Source organism: Alnus glutinosa, chromosome 9, assembly GCF_958979055.1.
Source record: "Alnus glutinosa chromosome 9, dhAlnGlut1.1, whole genome shotgun sequence".
In the NCBI taxonomy this organism is placed as follows: Eukaryota; Viridiplantae; Streptophyta; class Magnoliopsida; order Fagales; family Betulaceae; genus Alnus; species Alnus glutinosa.
This window is the reverse complement of record NC_084894.1, coordinates 1371948-1390252: the sequence shown is the minus strand read 5'-3', so window position 1 is coordinate 1390252 and position 18305 is coordinate 1371948. Positions and strand designations below refer to the sequence as shown.

General features: G+C 38.1%; 1 protein-coding gene across 1 annotated transcript in view; it reads left to right on the top strand.

The window, feature by feature from the left end:
* The first annotated feature begins 1548 nt into the window (after positions 1-1548).
* Positions 1549-18305, top strand: part of LOC133877219 (callose synthase 3) — a 39435-nt gene continuing 22678 nt past the window's right edge. Inside the window, exons 1-18 of the mRNA XM_062315472.1 lie at positions 1549-1809; positions 1926-2182; positions 4671-4771; positions 5506-5630; positions 5716-5809; positions 5997-6107; positions 6208-6324; positions 6475-6567; positions 14157-14248; positions 14515-14641; positions 15055-15192; positions 15294-15370; positions 15450-15540; positions 15842-15964; positions 16062-16179; positions 17342-17676; positions 17846-17898; positions 17990-18050. Coding sequence (XP_062171456.1) covers positions 1975-2182; positions 4671-4771; positions 5506-5630; positions 5716-5809; positions 5997-6107; positions 6208-6324; positions 6475-6567; positions 14157-14248; positions 14515-14641; positions 15055-15192; positions 15294-15370; positions 15450-15540; positions 15842-15964; positions 16062-16179; positions 17342-17676; positions 17846-17898; positions 17990-18050 — 2064 coding nt within the window. The 5' untranslated portion in view covers positions 1549-1809; positions 1926-1974. The remainder of the gene's footprint in view (positions 1810-1925; positions 2183-4670; positions 4772-5505; positions 5631-5715; positions 5810-5996; positions 6108-6207; positions 6325-6474; positions 6568-14156; positions 14249-14514; positions 14642-15054; positions 15193-15293; positions 15371-15449; positions 15541-15841; positions 15965-16061; positions 16180-17341; positions 17677-17845; positions 17899-17989; positions 18051-18305) is intronic.

Here is an 18305-nt window from a genome sequence, read left to right as displayed (position 1 = left end):
CGCTTTTAAAAAGCGTAAATCATTTTCCAAAATTTACTAAGCATTTTTGGTCAAACAGAAATCATTTTCCGGTTGACTATTATTTTCGCCCCTACCAAACACCGGAAAATACCGAAATCATTTTCCAGAAATCATTTTACGCCGAAACAAACGGAGCATAACACAGTAATGCTATTTGCAAAGGTTAATCTTGACTATAACATTTGCACATGCATTTCAACTCTACCAATAACTTAAAAGTATCGAACATAAATAGCTAGAAAGTTCCAAATCGTGACATTTCATATTTAAAAAATATTGGCTTTGTTTGTTCATGTTTTTTTAGAGGGGTTTTTTTTTCTTTAAGTGTTATCGTGTAATATAAAAGGTTAAAATAATTTTGAGTGTTTTATCTTTTAATTGTTTGTTAATATTTTTAATTTTTTAAAAATAGAAAACAAAAAAAGAAAGAAAAAGTGTTATCAAAGAAAAACATTCAATTTGACACTTAATGCTCCATTTGTTTCGACGTAAAATGTTTTCAACGAAGAAAAAATGATTTCCCTGAAAATATTTATTTGTATTTGGCTCGTACGAAAAAATCACTAACGGCGTAAAATGGAATCTGACAGAAATTTTCAAATTCCAGCGATGTCACCGAATTCTGGCAAACGGATAAAATTCGGGATCTTCGGCGGTAGAGTCGGGTTACTAATAAACTTTAGTACCCGACGATGGTGGATTCCTATAAACGTACGTGCAAGAATGAAGAATTTAAATCCAGAAAACGATTTACAAAAATTAAAAAGGCTTTTATGGTCAAATTGAAAATGATTTCTGTTGATCATTATTTTCGCTTCCACCAAACATCAAAAAATGCAGAAAACATTTTTAAGAAAATATTTTATGCCGAAACAAATGGAATATAAATCAAAATTGCTTCTACTATAAACAATATATATATATAACTTTTGGACAGAAATTTCTTACTAATCAGTTTATAGGAAATTTCCTATAACTCACATATAAGATTGACATGTATCCTTTAACACGTGAGAAGCACATGTTATTTAAATAGCATTAATAAAAAAATATGTGCTTTTTACATGTTTAAATGATACATGTCATTTTTATACATGGATTGTAAAAAATTTCTTACAAACCAATTTGTAGAAAATTTATGTCCATAGCTTTTTAACCATTTGAAATTAATATGGCTTTTGGGGCACCGAACGCTCCCTCGAGGATTTTTATAGTTAATAAGGAATGTTTTTATTGATGAACATTATTTACTTGTACGAAATACTAAAAAATTATTTACACAGAATGACATATTTTTAACATTTTTAAACCTAATGAATCGAGGGTGTTGGAGTAATTAAATGGTTTAATCGGTTGCAACTGGTACGTGCCAGGGGTGCATGGCACTCTCGTCATTTTGAAGAACATTCAGCCTCTTTTGTAGTGGATTCTCCGAATCTGTCTGACCCCACTGAAAATGACACATTCACACCCCTGTTTCACTCACTCACTCACAGTAGCAGCTCCCCCACAGAAAGCGCCTCTCTCACCTCCCTTTTACTTTCCTTTCTTCCTAAGTAGCTTAAGGTCTCAGCAGTCTCTTAAGGTCCAGCACTCTCTCCCTCTCTCTCTCTCTCTCTCTCTCTCTCTCTCTCTTAGGGTTTGTGCTTCATCTGAAACTCCTCTTTGCATACCTCTCTGTAAGCCCTCTCTTCTGCTCCAAAGCTTTCCATTTCTTTGTTCTTCACATTATTTGCTTTGGTGTTTCACTGACGTCGGATTCAGAAGCTTAGCATTCTCAGCCAGCTGGTAACAACTCTCCATCTCTCTCTCTCTCTCTCTGCTTACTTGCTTTGCTTTTTAAAATTTTGCTTTGATTAGTGTTTTCCTGTCTTCGATTTGGTGCTTTTCGTTTTGTTTCTTAGGAAAGTGAGGGTGTTTGGGTTCCGAGATTTTGATCGGAGCCCAGGAAACATGGCGTCGTCATCAAGAGGCGGCGGGGGGGCTGATCAGCCTCAGCAGCTGCAGAGGCGGATCACGCGGACGCAGACCGCCGGGAACCTCGGAGTCGGGGAGACGATTTTTGACAGCGAGGTCGTGCCGTCGTCGCTCGTAGAGATAGCTCCGATTCTTCGTGTTGCAAATGAAGTCGAAAAGAGCAATGCCAGAGTGGCTTATCTTTGTAAGTTCATGCTTAGTTTTGCAAAAAAGTAGAGAATATATATATATATATATATATAGGGCGTTGTTAGTGTTCGTTTTGTAAAATGAATGTTACTTTTTACTTCTTGTTCAGCAAGTCGATTCGGAATTTTAATGTTGATTAGTGTTGTAAATTTGTTGATTGGATATATATATATATATATATATATATATATATATATATATATATATATATATATATATATATATATATATATATATATATATATATTTTGTGTGTGTGTGTGTGTGTGTTTATTTACTGGGTGTTGTTAGTGTTTGTTTTGTAAAATGATCGTTTTTAGTTCTCCTGCTAGTGGATTCGGAATTTTAAAGTTGATTAGTGTTGTAAATTTGTTGAATCATGTATATAGTTCACAATTATGCCGGATTTAGCTTTAAGTTTGCTTATCCATGTATGCATTGTGGCCACCTGAGCTTATTTTACCTGTTTTATTCGTGCTTGCTTGTGTGTGTGGTTGTGCTTTTGCTTGTATCTTTTTGTGCACGGGCATATTGGGTTCTGTGAGGGCATATATATGTGTGCGTGTGCAGGTGCACGTGTGCCTGCCCTTATCCGTGTCTACAAGAATAATGCATTTTTAGAGTTGAGTTGTGTGACTATCCTGGTGCTAATGATAGGGAGGAGTGGTAATCAATCTTGTCATTGCATTCACAAGGCTTTCTCTAGTTGAGTATCAGATTGAAAAAGGAGTGTTTCTCTAGATGTCCAAACACTTTTGTTTACTTTTTTGGTCATTGGGCTGGAAAATAGGGGGGAGACCTCCCCATCCTAGACTCCTCCCTATCCGTTGTTGCCTGGACTTGAATGGAGGCAGTGCCAGTGGACCTCTAGGTCTTTGGCAGATGTCCAGACATGTCTTGGGGCTACTCCTTCTGGTTTATGGTAAAGTGATATTGTGTATATGTGTCATGTGAAATTTTAGGGCATCTTTGGTATGCAGAATAGATCCCTAGAATGGAAGCCATTCCTCTGTTTAATTGCACACTATTCCTGGGAATAGCCATTCCTCGAGGAACAGATCAAAGTTTCCAAAAAACTCAATTTTCTTCTTCTTCTTAATATTTTAACAGAACAATTGGGTGGGGGGAATGGTCGTTCCATTCCAACTTCTTGTATTTCCAGTAATACACATTCCTATTCCTAAAGGAATGACTTGTGTACCAAACGCGTCCTTAGGGTTTAAAAACCTTGCTGTTGTTATATAAGTTTGTTACCAAACTTGTTCCTTTATGTTAGAGAGCGTTGAGATTATTCTTCAAAGCCTTCCACATTTTTTTTTTTAATTTTTTTTTTATAGTTAGAATATGTATGCCCCCAATGAATCTTGAACTCATGAATTCATCCTCTACCCTCTTCGTATAGTGGGAGGAGGTATCATTTGAGCGAAAGTTCATTTGCCTAATTGTGGATTGTACCATAGTGTCTCATTCAAGGAACAAAATGTACTAAATCATTCATGAAAAAAAACTAAATCATGCTTTTTAAAAAATTGACGTTGATTGTAGAGTTATACACCATCATCGAAAATGATTAATTGTGAGGATATCACGTCGGTGTTATTACAGAGCACTTAAACTGAGTGGTCTATTTATGTAAGAACATGTGAAATTCACACCATCTTCGGCCTTATGAATATAAAGTAAAATAAATGTGACACAGTCAAAAGTTCAGCTACTGAGTAGTGTTTCTCGAACTCATTTCCAATTTTGCAATTATATAGCATTAAAATTGATAGTATTATGCTATCTAATCAAAATATATGTATCTAAATATGTCATTGCTTCTTACTTTGCGAAATCTTAGATATATACTCAATGAGTTAGGTTGTAGTGATTGAACGCATGGATGCCTTCTTCACTAAGTTGATGTTTTAAAAAACTGATCACATAGAAGTATATAATATCTACTTTTGGCTGTGATAAGTCATCCACCTATTATTTTATTGTTATTATTATTATTATTATTGCAAGTACTGTTGTTATTATTGTTATTGTTGGTTTTATTATAACAATTATTTTGGCATGTTCTCTAAGTTTGTTTGTAATGTATGATAAATTACTACTTATCTCAAAAAGTTTAAGCTGATAGAAATATGTCAATTTAATCATTTAATTTGATTTTTTAACACTTGCGCTTACGTGTGGGCTTAAACTCCTCCTTAACAAATGATGCTCAATATGTGGAATATTTTAAGTGAATTGGGAGTAAACTACGAAGCCCGAGTTCGAACCCGTAGAACCTTTGCACTGATAGTATGTTAAATCCCTACTTATGACAAAATTTTAAGTTGATAGGAATAAGTGAATTTAATCTTTTAATTAATTTTATAACAATATAATTGTCGTATTATTTGTTATTTTTCTCCAGGCATAATTATTTTTCAATTTTCATTATGCATTCCAATAGCTTGACATTTGGTTCATCTGTTCTGACGTTAATGTAGGCCGATTTTATGCCTTTGAGAAAGCTCATAAGTTGGATCCCACATCTAGCGGGCGTGGTGTTCGTCAATTTAAAACTGCTCTCCTTCAACGTCTTGAAAGAGTAAGCATTATTATGTTCATCAATTTATGCACTCATTTTCCGATCTAAGACAATAATGCTTGTATAGATTTTGGTAGCCTTATTAAAAATCTGTATTTTAGGTCTCAAAAAAGTGAAGCTCCTTAATGTTTTGCTACTAAAGCAATTGAAGAAAGGAAAAGAAAAACAGTAGTGGGTGCCTTAGGAAAAGGAAAATAATAGTGGTTTCCTCTTTCCTTCTTTTTGAATTGGGGGGGAGGGAGGGGCTCTTGCGGGTACTTCAATTTCATTTGTGTTTACTCTCTCCTCATCCTTACCTTTCCCTGTCTCCCCTTGTGGTTTAGGTTGGAATTAGAGATTAAGGCTTACGCATGCTAGAAACAGCCGTGCCTCTTGATATATTTAGTTGCTGTGTGTAATCAGCCACTCTGATACTGCAAAGAAATAATTTCCTGTGCAATATTGTTTAATTATCCATTTAATTCATTCTTATGGACATAAAAAATGTTAATTTATTCTTACAGGACGCAATCAGTTCTAGTGACAGAATCAATGCCTCTTAGGATATCTGTGGCTCTATAATATTGTTATCTATATTAAATTTTGGTACTGGTCTCTTGCATTTTTAATTGCTTCTAGTACGATTTATGACATCTTATAGCACTCTGTGTGTTTGTGTGTGGGGTTCCTTGTGAGCTTTAAGTGTTTGTTAATCTTTTTTATTTTTTATTTATTTATTTTTTAAAATCTGCTAGGAGAATGATCCCACATTAATAGGAAGGGTCAAAAAAAGCGATGCACGTGAAATGCAGAGTTTTTATCAACTTTACTACAAAAAGTATATCCAAGCTTTGCAAAATGCTGCTGATAAAGCTGATCGGTAGGTCCTCTGGACGATATTAGGTCTTAGGTGGTGCTTCATTCAATGCTCTACTTAACTGTCAATTTTCTGTTTTTTAATCCAGTGCGCAGCTTACAAAGGCGTACCAAACTGCTAATGTTCTCTTTGAAGTTCTGAAGGCTGTGAATATGACACAATCTATTGAAGTTGATCGTGAGGTGAAACTATGTGAAATTTCTCGAACTGTGATATCTTGAGCTTTTGTTTTATGGTGGATGCTTTGTTTGTTTAGATTTCTGCCAATTTCGAAATTATAGTACTTTAACTTTCTATCAGCTTTAAACTTCAAGCTCTTGGCTGATGTTGCCTATATGACTGATTCCTTGATGATTGACATTTGATAAGGTTTTGGACGTTCAAGATAAAGTTGCTGAAAAGACGAAATACTATGCTCCTTACAATATCCTTCCTCTTGATCCTGATAGTGCAAATCAGGCAATTATGAGATACCCTGAGGTAGTTTTGCAATTTTCGTACTTTTTGGTATCCTTCAGTACACTGATTATGCTGTACCATGAAAATACTCATCCTTGTTCTTTATTACCTTGATTTGCAGATCCAAGCTGCTGTTGTTGCTCTTCGTAACACTAGGGGTCTCCCTTGGCCCAAGGACTACCAGAAGAAGAAAGACGAAGACATTTTGGATTGGCTTCAGGCAATGTTTGGGTTTCAGGTAAAATAAGTAACTGGAGCTGTATCCTCTTTTTACCAGTGCAATTTGGTCCTACATGATTGTTTTAGGAATAAGCTCCTTGGAATGAATAAAAGCCAACTGCTTTTATTTTCTTAACCGTGTGCATGGATTATGTTAACAAATATGCAGGAGGGTAATGTGGGAAATCAAAGGGAGCACCTGCTCTTATTGCTTGCGAACGTGCACATACGACAGTTTCCGAAGCCTGATCAGCAGCCCAAGGTTTGTCCTTGCACAAATTTTAGTCTCAGTGGACACACTTTGTTTCGTTATCTGCTGTCCCCTACTTTTGTTTCTGCAATTCTATCCCCTAGAAAGAAGTGATTTGAGCTAATTGGTACTACCTGCTATGTTTACCTCATCAATAATTTCATACGAAGTTACTGGGTTCTATTTTTATCTATAAATTATACTTGTGGGAACTTATTTACTTTTGGCAATGTCACCATAGGGGAGCTTCCACTAGTGCCACCTCTATGGTCATTGCATTGCACCAAAAAAGCCCCTTGTGTACATAACCAATGACCATGTTTGCCGGTCTCCACTACTCCTATCAGTAGCATTGCTGGTACTGTGTTGGGTACATTGCACCAATCCTCTAGGTGTTCTAGGCTTTCTGTTTGCCACTGTTGGTTCAACTTCCATTATCATGCTATAAGAACTGGTTTCACCCTCAATGCCATCTTTGCTACGCAATTTGCTTTATGAAATTATCAAAATGAACAAAGTTGTGCAGATGATAGTTAACACTCCAAAAAATGCTTCCCCCACCCCAACTCTAAGAAATTTAGGCTTGAAAACATGTAATGCTGACAAATCTGCTGTGGTAAGCTTAGCTTGGGATAAAAACCCCCTCTGATTCATAAAGTTGGTCCATTTTGGGTGAATCCAACTTTTCAAGGGAGCTAGCATTTTCCTCAAAAGTAAAAATGATGAATTACTTGTCCCTTTTGGGGAATCCAACTTTTAAGGGAAGAGGCATTTTCCTCTACGCAAAGTGATGCATTGCCAAAACACTAACTTTCAAAACTTGGTTTTTCGTTTTCCCTCTAATGCAAATCGCATAGCAAAAGATTACATGTCTTCCCACAGGTGAGAAAAGAAGTCAATAAACAAGTTGAATGATGCAGTTCGAAGACCGTTGACGTTTGTAATAATTAGGGATCCAAGTCTTTTAGGATTAGGAGTTTTTGTTTAGGAAACTTGTCCATTAGGGATTATGAGTCCTTATTTATCCCTATAAATTAGAGTCTATATTTATGGGTTTTTCTAATAACTCTATGATTGAATTTTCTAGTAATCGTAGGAGTACAATTTGTAGTCTATGTATAGGCATGCGGTGAACCTTATTTCATCATTAAGTTCATTCAGTTTAACAATATTTTGAAAGAGATAGTTTATCTTTGTTTTCTAACTCTTGGTATTTTTACGAATCAACAAGTGTTGATACCTTCAATCCTAGCATTTTAAGAAAATCAATAGCTTTGGGAAAAGCTTTTCTTCCGGCATATGTGCGCAAATCAATGGGTTAAAACCAAAGTTCTTGTTTTTCTTTTTTGTTCTATCAATTGTACACACTTCCCTGCATCACCCTCAATGGGATGGTTTAAGAAACTAAAACATTTTTGCATTTGACTTTTCAAATGGCACATGAAAATGGGTAAGTGACTAACAATTTGGGATGGAAGGAGTAGCTGATTTTCTTTGTGGATGGGCTTTATGCAGAAAGTGTCTTTATTAGGTTCTTTATTCTTGATTATGGTTTGAAGGGTAGTTTTTTTGACTTCATCTCTCCCCCCCCCCCCCCCCCCCCCCCCTCTAGATTTTTTTCTTCCTCTTTTAAAGTCATGGACCTTGCACAAGTACTTGTGGTGTTTGGTTGTGAATGATAATATATAATTGGGGAAAGTACATTTACCCCCTCTAACTAACCCCCACCCCTCCTCCAATGTCTCAATTTTTGCACAACAACCCCCCCCCCCCCCCCCCCCCCCCCCCCCCAACACACACACACACACACACACAAACACAAAATAATAATAATAATTGTTAGAATAATATATTAGGGTTTGAGGGTATTGTGGTCATTGTAATATTCTCCAAAGCCTATATAATAATATGTGAGGTAGGCTACGTAAGACAACATAACGTGCCTCCTTTTTCTTTTCACAAAAACCCTAACAACATGGTATCAGAGCCTAAGATTTAATCTTAGGGATTAATTCCGTTCTTCATACTATACCCTATTCTCTAAATTATTATTATTATTATTATTATTTTATTTTATTTTTTCTTTTCTTTTCCCTTGTTTGTCGTCATTCACGACAGAACCATAGAAACCCCAAAGACCTGATTGTACTGCTTCTCGAAGGAATCTAAGGCACTGGGCTTCATGCCCGTGTCTGGCAAGCGGCGGTGGCGCAATCACGGTTATTAGTGGCGTGATCTCGCCGTCATGGTTTGCTCCGTTGGGTTGCTCTGTTGGTTTGCTCCGTTGGTTGTCGTCGGTGTTGGTTGCGATGGCTGGAGCTGTGCTTAGTGGTGGCGTCGGTGCAGTCTGTGGAGGTTGACGTCGACTGCGGTTGCCGGAGCCACGTTTAGTGGTGGTGTGGCTCTCCCGGTGGTTGTTCAGTGCGTGGGTTCCGTGGAGATTGGACTGACGTGGTCACCGGCCGTCTCGGTTGTCGCTGCAAAGGATCTGCGTCGGGCCGGGTCACTCAAACCCGCACGGGTCAGCCCAGTCCATTCGGTTCAGTTCCGCCCGCTCCGTGTTCCGGTCAACCCGACCCGGTTTCAACTCGATCCGGTTCATCCAGTTCCAGACCCGGTTCAGACATTCCAGATCCGGTTCATCCAGTTCCCAACCCGGTTTAGCCCATTTTAGACCAGTTCAGCTTGGTTTAGGTCGGTTCAGGCCCATTTTACACACTTTATTGCTTGTGTTGTGTTTTTTTTGGGCTCTCTTCTTCGTGTTGGTACACTTTGGGGTAGTGTCGACTCAGCATGACTACTCCTACTAAATCAGATATACCCACTTCAGCTTCTATGGGTAATATACCACTGACATCCGTGAAATTAAATGGCAAAAATTATGTCTATTGGGCACGTTCTGTTGAGGTATCCTTGCGCGGGAAGGGTTTGTATACTCATTTGCAATCAGGCAAACCGACTGATTCTACTTCCACCAGCCTTTGGGATCAGGAAGACAATCAGATTATCTCTCTTATGCTGAACAGTGTTGAACCTCACATTGGATCCTCGTGTATTTATCTTCCTACTGCCAAGGATATTTGGGATCATCTTAGTCATATGTATTCTGGTACTGGCAATATTACTCGCATTTATGAAGTCTGCAAACAATACTTTGGACTCGAGCAAGGTGCTCAGCCTGTGGACGAGTATTACAATCAGGTTGTGGCCATCTGTAAGGAGCGGGACATGTATCAACCACTCTCAACTGATCTACAGAAAATGGGCAAGCAACGTCAAGAGGTGGATGTGGTTCGGTTTCTTCTCGGTTTGAAACCTGAGTATGAGTTAGTTCGTGCACAGATCTTGGGTAGTTCAGATCTCCCATCTCTTCCTGAGGTTTTTTCTCGTATTCAGCGTGCTACTCTATCTGATCATGGCCCTGTGTTGAATTCTGACCGTGAGGGTGATCGTGCTGCTTTTATTGCTGCCCGTGGTGGTTCTGGTAGTTCCCGTGGAGGACGTGTCAGTAGAGGTGGTCGTGGTTTTCGCGGTGGACGTGATTCTCGAGGTAGTGGTCGTACGGGCGGTCGTAGGTCTCGCAAATGCACTCATTGTGGCCGAAACAATCATTCCGTGGATTATTGTTGGGATCTACATGGCACACCATCTGGGTTTGCCAATTAGGTGTCTTCTCAAGCAGATTCTCTAGCCACCTCTGGACCCCCTGCTCCGTCCAGCCTCAATTTGGAGTGTGATGTCATCTCCATTCCGAAAGATGAGTATGCTCATTTCTTGGCCCATAAGCAAGCTTCTTCCTCTTCCACTGCTACTCTTGCTCAGTCAGGTACTGCATCTCACTGTCTTTTATCCTCCACTAGCAACCCATGGGTTATCGATTCTGGCGCAAATGAACACATGACTGGTTCGTCCACTTCCCTTTCTGATTATCATTCTGTTGTTACACCTAAAAGTGTCACTCTTGCTAATGGTTCCCTCTCCCAAGTGGCCGGCTCAGGCACTACCCATTTGAGTCCTGACATTGAGTTGTTGTCTGTTCTACATGTTCCCGGTTTTCCCTTTAATTTGCTATCTATTAGTAAAATTACCAAAGCCCTTCATTGTTCAGTTAGTTTTTACCCCTCTTTGTGCATTTTTCAGGATCTCAAGACGAAGAGGATGATTGGTATGGGGCATGAAGTTGGTGGCTTATATTATCTGGACCTCGCACCTACACCCGCCTCTCGTGCTTTGCAGTCCTCGGCCTCCGCTCTTCAATGGCATTGTCGTCTTGGTCATCCGTCTCTTCCTACTTTGAAGCATCAAGTCCCAAGTCTTCGTTCTGAGTTGTCTGTGTCTTGTGAAGCTTGTCAGCTTAGTAAGCATCGTCGTGTTTCTTTTCCGTCTAGAGTTGTCCGTAGGGTTTCGAGTCCTTTTGAGTTGGTTCATTCTGATGTATGGGGTCCCATTAATATCGCGTCCAATAAATTCCATTATTTTGTGACTTTTGTGGATGATTTTTCCCGTATGACATGGTTATTTTTAATGAAAAATCGTACTGAGCTATTCTCTATTTTTCAAATTTTCCGCAATATGGTTAAAACTCAATTTGCTCAGAAAATTCGTCTCTTGCGTTTGGATAATGCCAAAGAATACACATCTGGTCATTTTACCTCTTATTTGTCTGATAAAGGCATTATCCATCAAACCTCTTGTGCTCACACTCCACAACAAAATGGTGTGGCCGAACGCAAGAATCGTCATTTATTGGATGTTACACGTTGTCTCTTGTCTCATATGCATGTCCCCAAACAATTTTGGAGTGATGCTGTTCTCACTGCTTGTTATCTCAGTAATAGGATGCCCTCCTCGGTCTTAGATGGTGTTTCTCCTCGTTCCCTTTTATATCCTTCTTCCTCCCCGTTCTCCTTGCCCCTTAAGGTATTTGGGTGTGTTTGCTATGTCCATAATTTAGGTCCCGGTTTTGATAAACTTGACCCTCGTGCTACTAAATGTGTATTTCTTGGATATTCCTCCACTCAGAAAGGATATCGTTGCTATAGTCCTGTTCTTCGACGCTACTTCACTAGCGCCGATGTCACATTTGTCGAGTCTCTCCCCTATTTCCCTGCTACAACTTCTTTGGGTGACTCTTTTCTCGCACCTGGTGCTGCGTCCATTCCGCTGCCTGTTCCATTTCTCTCTGAGCCTGCCTCTGCTCCTCCAGTCTTGTCGCCACCACACTCGCCTGCCCCACTCCAGGTTTATACGCGTCGACCACGCCCATCAGCTCCTGCTCCTCCACCATCATCCTCACCGTCTTCAGATCCAGTGTTTCCACCTGCATCAGACTCCTTGCCCATTGCCCTACGGAAAGGTACACGTTCTTGCACTACTCACCATCCTATCAGTCAGTTTGTATCCACTAGTTCTTTATCTCCTTCACTATCTTGTTTTATTTCCCACCTCTCTAGTATTTGCATTCCAAAGACAATGCATGATGCTTTATCTCACTCCGGTTGGAGGCAAGCTATGGAATTGGAAATGAGCGCCTTGCATCAAAATGGGACGTGAGAGCTTGTTCCTTTACCACCTCATAAGAAGACTGTTGGTTGCAAATGGGTCTTCACAGTTAAGTTTAATCCTGATGGTTCTGTTGACCGATTGAAAGCTCGGCTGGTTGCTAAAGGCTATACACAAACGTATGGTATTGATTATGATGAAACTTTCTCACCCGTTGCCAAAATTTCTTCTGCTCGTGTTCTTATTTCTTTGGCTGCTACTCTGGATTGGCCCTTGTTTCAATTGGATGTCAAAAATGCCTTTTTGCATGGGGATTTGCATGAGGAGGTTTATATGGAGCAACCACCTGGGTTTGTTGCTCAGGGGGAGTCTCCAGGCCGTGTCTGTAAGTTGAAAAAGGCATTGTATGGTCTCAAGCAATCACCGAGGGCATGGTTTGGAAAATTCTCTGAAGCAGTATTGAAGTTTGGTCTTCAGAGATGTCAGACGGATCATTCAGTATTTCACTTACACACTAGTGCAGGCTATATATTTCTTGTGGTATATGTAGATGATATTGTTATAACTGGAGATGATTCAGAAGGCATTGCTCGTTTAAAACAGTTTCTACAACAGTAGTTTCATACAAAGGATTTGGGCAAACTTCGATATTTCCTAGGTATTGAAGTTGCTAGATCTCGAACAGGTATCAACTTATCTCAGAGAAAGTATGCACTTGATTTATTAGAAGAGACAGGTCTCTTGGGTTCTCGACCAGTTGATGTTCCGATGGATCCAAATAAGAAATTATTGAAGGGTGAAGGTGAATTATTTGAAGATCCTGGCAGGTACCGCCGTCTAGTTGGGAAGTTGAACTATCTTACTATCACCAGGCCAGATATCTCATATGCAGTTAGTGTTGTTAGTCAGTTCTTGGAGGCTCCTCGGGTTTCACATTGGGAAGCTGTTACTCGCATTCTTCGGTATTTGAAGAGAGCCCCTGGTCTAGGAATACTATATAGACCAAATGGACATCTTAGAGTCGAAGGTTTTACTGATGCAGATTGGGCAGGTTCTCCTTCAGATAGACGGTCTACTACAGGTTATTGCACATTCTTTGGTGGTAATCTTGTCACTTGGAAGAGTAAGAAACAAACAGTAGTGGCACGATCTAGTGCTGAAGCAGAGTACAGGGCAATGGCTCATACTGCTACTGAATTGACCTGGTTACAACATTTCCTTCAAGAGATTGGGTTCTCAGCTCTTACTCCTATTCCGTTATTTTGTGATAATCAGGCTGCTTTACATATTGCATCTAACCCAGTTTTTCATGAAAGGACTAAGCATATTGAGGTTGATTGTCATTTCATCAGAGACAAGATACTCGATGGAGATATATCTACAGCATACGTGAAGTCTGGAGACCAGTTAGCTGATGTGTTTACAAAAGCTTTGTGTCAGAACCAGTTAGAGTGTATTTGTAACAAGCTGGGCTTATATGATATATATGCTCCAGCTTGAGGGGGAGTGTTAGAATAATATATTAGGGTTTGAGGGTATTGTAATATTCTCCAAAGCCTATATAATAATATGTGAGGTAGGCTACGTAAGACAACATAACGTGCCTCCTTTTTCTTTTCACAAAAACCCTAACAACAATAATAATAGCAATAAATAAAATAATCTATCATTAGTGTTGCAATGTCGTGGAAGATAAACAATTCAGAAAAAGGTAAATCATTTTTTATTTAGTTTACTTTTTGTCATTTTGGAGGGGGAGGGGGAGGGGGGGATATTGCAAAAATTGAAACATTGGGGTGGTATTGCAAATATGATGGTAGTTAGAGGGGGTAAATGTAGTTAATCCTATAATATTATAGCAAAACTTACATACTTATACATGTACTTATTAAATTTTTTTTTTTTTTATAAATGTAAGAGTGAACATTCTCAACCTGATTCCATGCTTGAGATTTTCCAAACTTGAGTTGTTTAAAATAAGAAGAGTATTTTTCATCTAGCTTCTTTAAATACAGGCGAAGGATATAACAGTGATATTTCCATAAACGCAATTCAACTTTTTGTTGCCTGTGACGTAATTGTGCATATTTTTTACTTAGTTGGACGAGCGGGCGTTGACCGAAGTAATGAAGAAACTTTTCAAGAACTACAAAAAATGGTGCAAGTACTTGGGTCGCAGAAGTAGCCTCTGGTAAGCCTTTGCATATTGATAGCGTTGACTGATATAGCTGCTGTTCACTTACTGGTGGCTATGCCTTGGCTTCATATGGACCTGTTTGTATCTTATATGATAGTTGGTGAGCTTACAACAGCAGATACTTTATGTATGTGTGTTGTGGAGTGGTTTTTATGCAGCTGGTGTTATACTCTTTGTTGGGCAAGATTCAAGTGAAGTAATAAGCTCTGGTTTTCAATTTCTATATTCTATTTAATGCTTCTAACGTTCTAAAATTGCAGGTTACCAACCATACAGCAAGAAGTGCAACAGCGTAAACTACTATACATGGGTCTGTATCTGCTTATATGGGGGGAAGCTGCAAATCTAAGATTCATGCCAGAATGCCTTTGCTATATTTATCATCATGTATGTTTTGAGATCTTTTAATGACTGTACTCACTAATCTATGTAATGATTCACCCCCACCCTCCCAAAAAAAAAAAAAAAAATTGCCCTGCCAAAAGAAGCCTGATGAGTCTGTATGTTGAGCTTTATAAGTTAAACCTGCTTTGTTGACTAGCATTTCCCTGCTAGTGTTAAGACAAGTTTATTCTAAATTGGCTACTTTTTCGTCATTTATCAGTTGTAACATAGTAATTTTTAGTCATTTATTGCTGTTTCCCATGGTAATCTCTCCACTTTATTTTATAGAAAAGCAATTATGTGAAACATTTGTATAGTGATAGATTTAGTTTCAATAATCTTATACCAACAAATATGTTTTCACGGACGCACTCTGCATAGAATGTCACTGGTGCTTATAAGTTTTGCTTTTTTAGATGGCGTTTGAATTGTATGGTATGCTAGCTGGGAATGTCAGTCCAATGACAGGAGAGAATGTAAAGCCAGCCTATGGAGGTGAAGAAGAGGCTTTTTTGAGGAAAGTTGTTACTCCCATATATAAAGTGATTGCTAAGGTGTTGTGAGCAGTTCCTTTTCTCAGAGTCTGATATATTTGTTTGTTGCCTTTTCCTTTGGATTATATCTTCTCTTGTTTTACGATTGCATTGTCTTACAGGAAGCTGAAAGAAGCAAAAAAGGGAGATCAAAGCATTCACAATGGAGGAACTATGATGATTTAAATGAATACTTCTGGTAATTGTCATTTACGTATTATGAGTTATTTGTTCGTGATCTATATTTTTTAGTAATTAATTTTCTCTTATAACTATAGGTCAGTTGATTGTTTCCGGTTGGGCTGGCCAATGCGTGCTGACGCTGACTTCTTTTGTTTGCGCATTGAACAGACTGTTGAGAACAATGGAGTAAGTAATGATGGTTATTTTTCCTTTTATTTTAATTTTTTTCTTTCCTTTTCCAAACAGTGTATTGTTATCCTCCAAAAATTCTAAGAAAATAAAATAAAATGAAGCATATATCTTCTGGATACACTTATTTCTAGGCATCATGCTGATATTATGGATATTTTATTTTCCCTTTAACAATATAAATATTTTACTGCTTTTCTTTTTGATAAGTAATCAACATATATTGACATATAGCAATAAGTAATATTTTACTGCTATAAGTTACGTACTGCTGTTTGATGTTGTTGGATATATTCAGGATAACAAGCCAGCTACTAGAGATCGATGGGTGGGAAAAGTTAATTTTGTTGAGATACGGTCATTTTTGCATATTTTCAGAAGCTTTGATCGTATGTGGAGCTTTTTCATTCTGTGCTTACAGGTATCAATTTCAACTTCCATGCACTTTATTTGTCAAATTATTCGTTTATGTCTTAAAATTTATGAAATGGTGCCTGAAATTGGCTAGTTTTTATAAGGCTATGATCATCGTTGCTTGGAATGGCACGGGGGAACTAAGTTCAATCTTTAGTTCTGATGTATTCAAGAAAGTATTGAGTGTCTTCATAACTGCGGCTATATTGAAGCTTGGGCAAGGTAGGTAACTCCGGTTCTGTACACTTTATCCCAGATTTGCATGTTGAAAGCAATTTAGGTTAAAAGTCCAACCCCTGTTTGAACACCCCCCCCCCCCCCCCCCCCCCCCCCCAACAGACACACCAAAAAAAAAAAGGGAAAGAAAGGAAACAAACATTCCTATTATGTTTTTCGTGCCCTTTCTACTTACATAAATATAACTGTATTTTGCAAAAAATAACAATCTCTAAAAGTGGGTTCCTTTTGGTCCATATTAGTGAGCATGAATATGAATTATGGTTAATCAAGGTATGACATCGGTGGTTTTAAATTTCTCCAAGGTTTTCTGTCATTAATTTACAAAGGAGGTGGTCAAGAGGGACACCTAAATGCATAATATGTGTGTGAAAAAATATATGAGGAATTACCAGTCAAGTAGTTGGCAGCCTGCTTTTGTTAGTAACTGTTTTGAGCTCTTGATTGGAAAGTAGACAAACCAAACTACACATATTTGGATGAGTTTGGAACAAATCAATTTTATCTTGTAACTTTTGGAGCCAAGTTAAGATGGGGTGCAGCCTTGCAGCACTGGTTAGCAAAGAGTGTTCTTGAGTTCTCGTAAGACTAATATGGCATGCTGAAGCTTGTTTTCAGATTGGTTTGATTTGAGACTCATCCTTAAGATAAGCAACTGTACCTCAAATTGTAATGAAGTTTTAAGTTTTCAAGCTGAGAGAGAGTTTCCTGTTTGTAGACCTAGTTATTTTGTGTTGCTCAATGCCTCTTTATGTCATTTTGCATCAAATTTTGGGGACTCCAGCACTTGTTCACAAAATGTGATTCCCAACAAGTGTAGTTTACTTTTGGACGTGTCTTTATATGTTTCTTGGGAATGGCCAGCATATAAATTGCAACTGATGATGGAAAGTTCAACAATTGTCACACATGCAGGTTGACAATTGTTGTATGAGGATGGCTGTTAAGCTATAATACAATTTGCAACTAAATATTTTTTACTCGTGGTTATTGAGTTGATAGCTAAAGTGTTTAAAAATAATCTTTGAGACATTAAAAGAAATCCAATTCTTTCCAGCAAATGACCGGAATATTACTATTTTCGAAATGCTCCTATTCATTTTACCAAGTGGAAATTGTTTCCTGATGATTTCTGTCACTTGTGCAGCTGTCCTTGATGTAATTCTTAGTTGGAAATCGCAGCAGAGTATGTCAATCCATGTTAAGTTAAGATACATCTTGAAAGTGGTTTCAGCTGCTGCTTGGGTGGTAGTTCTCCCAGTTACGTATGCTTACACTTGGGAGAATCCTCCAGGATTTGCTCAAACCATCAAAAGTTGGTTCGGGAATAGTTCAAGTTCACCTTCCTTGTTTATTTTGGCTGTTGTTATCTATTTGTCACCAAATATGCTGGCTGCAATATTGTTTCTCTTCCCCTTCATTCGTCGATTCCTTGAGAGGTCAAACTATAAGATTGTGATGCTCATGATGTGGTGGTCGCAGGTGTGCTGCCTTTTCTTCTTATTATTCTGTTTTTCTTCATTTTTTTTTTAAACATGATCATTAATGCTTTAACTGTAGGTGTTTAAATTGATACAAAAATAGATTCAACTTTTTGTTTGTCTACGTGTGTATGATGGTTCATTTGTATATATGTCTTACAAATTTGCAGCCTCGGCTTTACGTTGGGAGGGGAATGCATGAGAGCGCATTTTCTCTTTTCAAGTAAGAGTCTAGTGCTTGGTTGTTCTGTTGAATTGATGCTTTAAATATTGTAGTGATTCACAATGGCATATCTCTTTTCCAAAATTTGTAGGTACACTATGTTTTGGGTTCTTCTGATAGTGACGAAGTTGGCCTTTAGTTACTATATAGAGGTGATTCTTTTATGCATCATAGAAACTCTTGTTGCTTTTATCTACCATTACTCAATAATTTAATATAAATAATGCCCTAAGCAAATTTACATTGTTAAATAACCACTTATTCCAAAAGCTTAAGCTAATAGGAAGGGATTGTTTAAGAGCATGTTTGAGATTGCGTTAAGAAGCTTAGAAAGTGATTTAGTACATAAAAAGCTGTTGAAACGTAGAGGAAGAATAATTATTCTTATTACTTCATGATCTCATGCG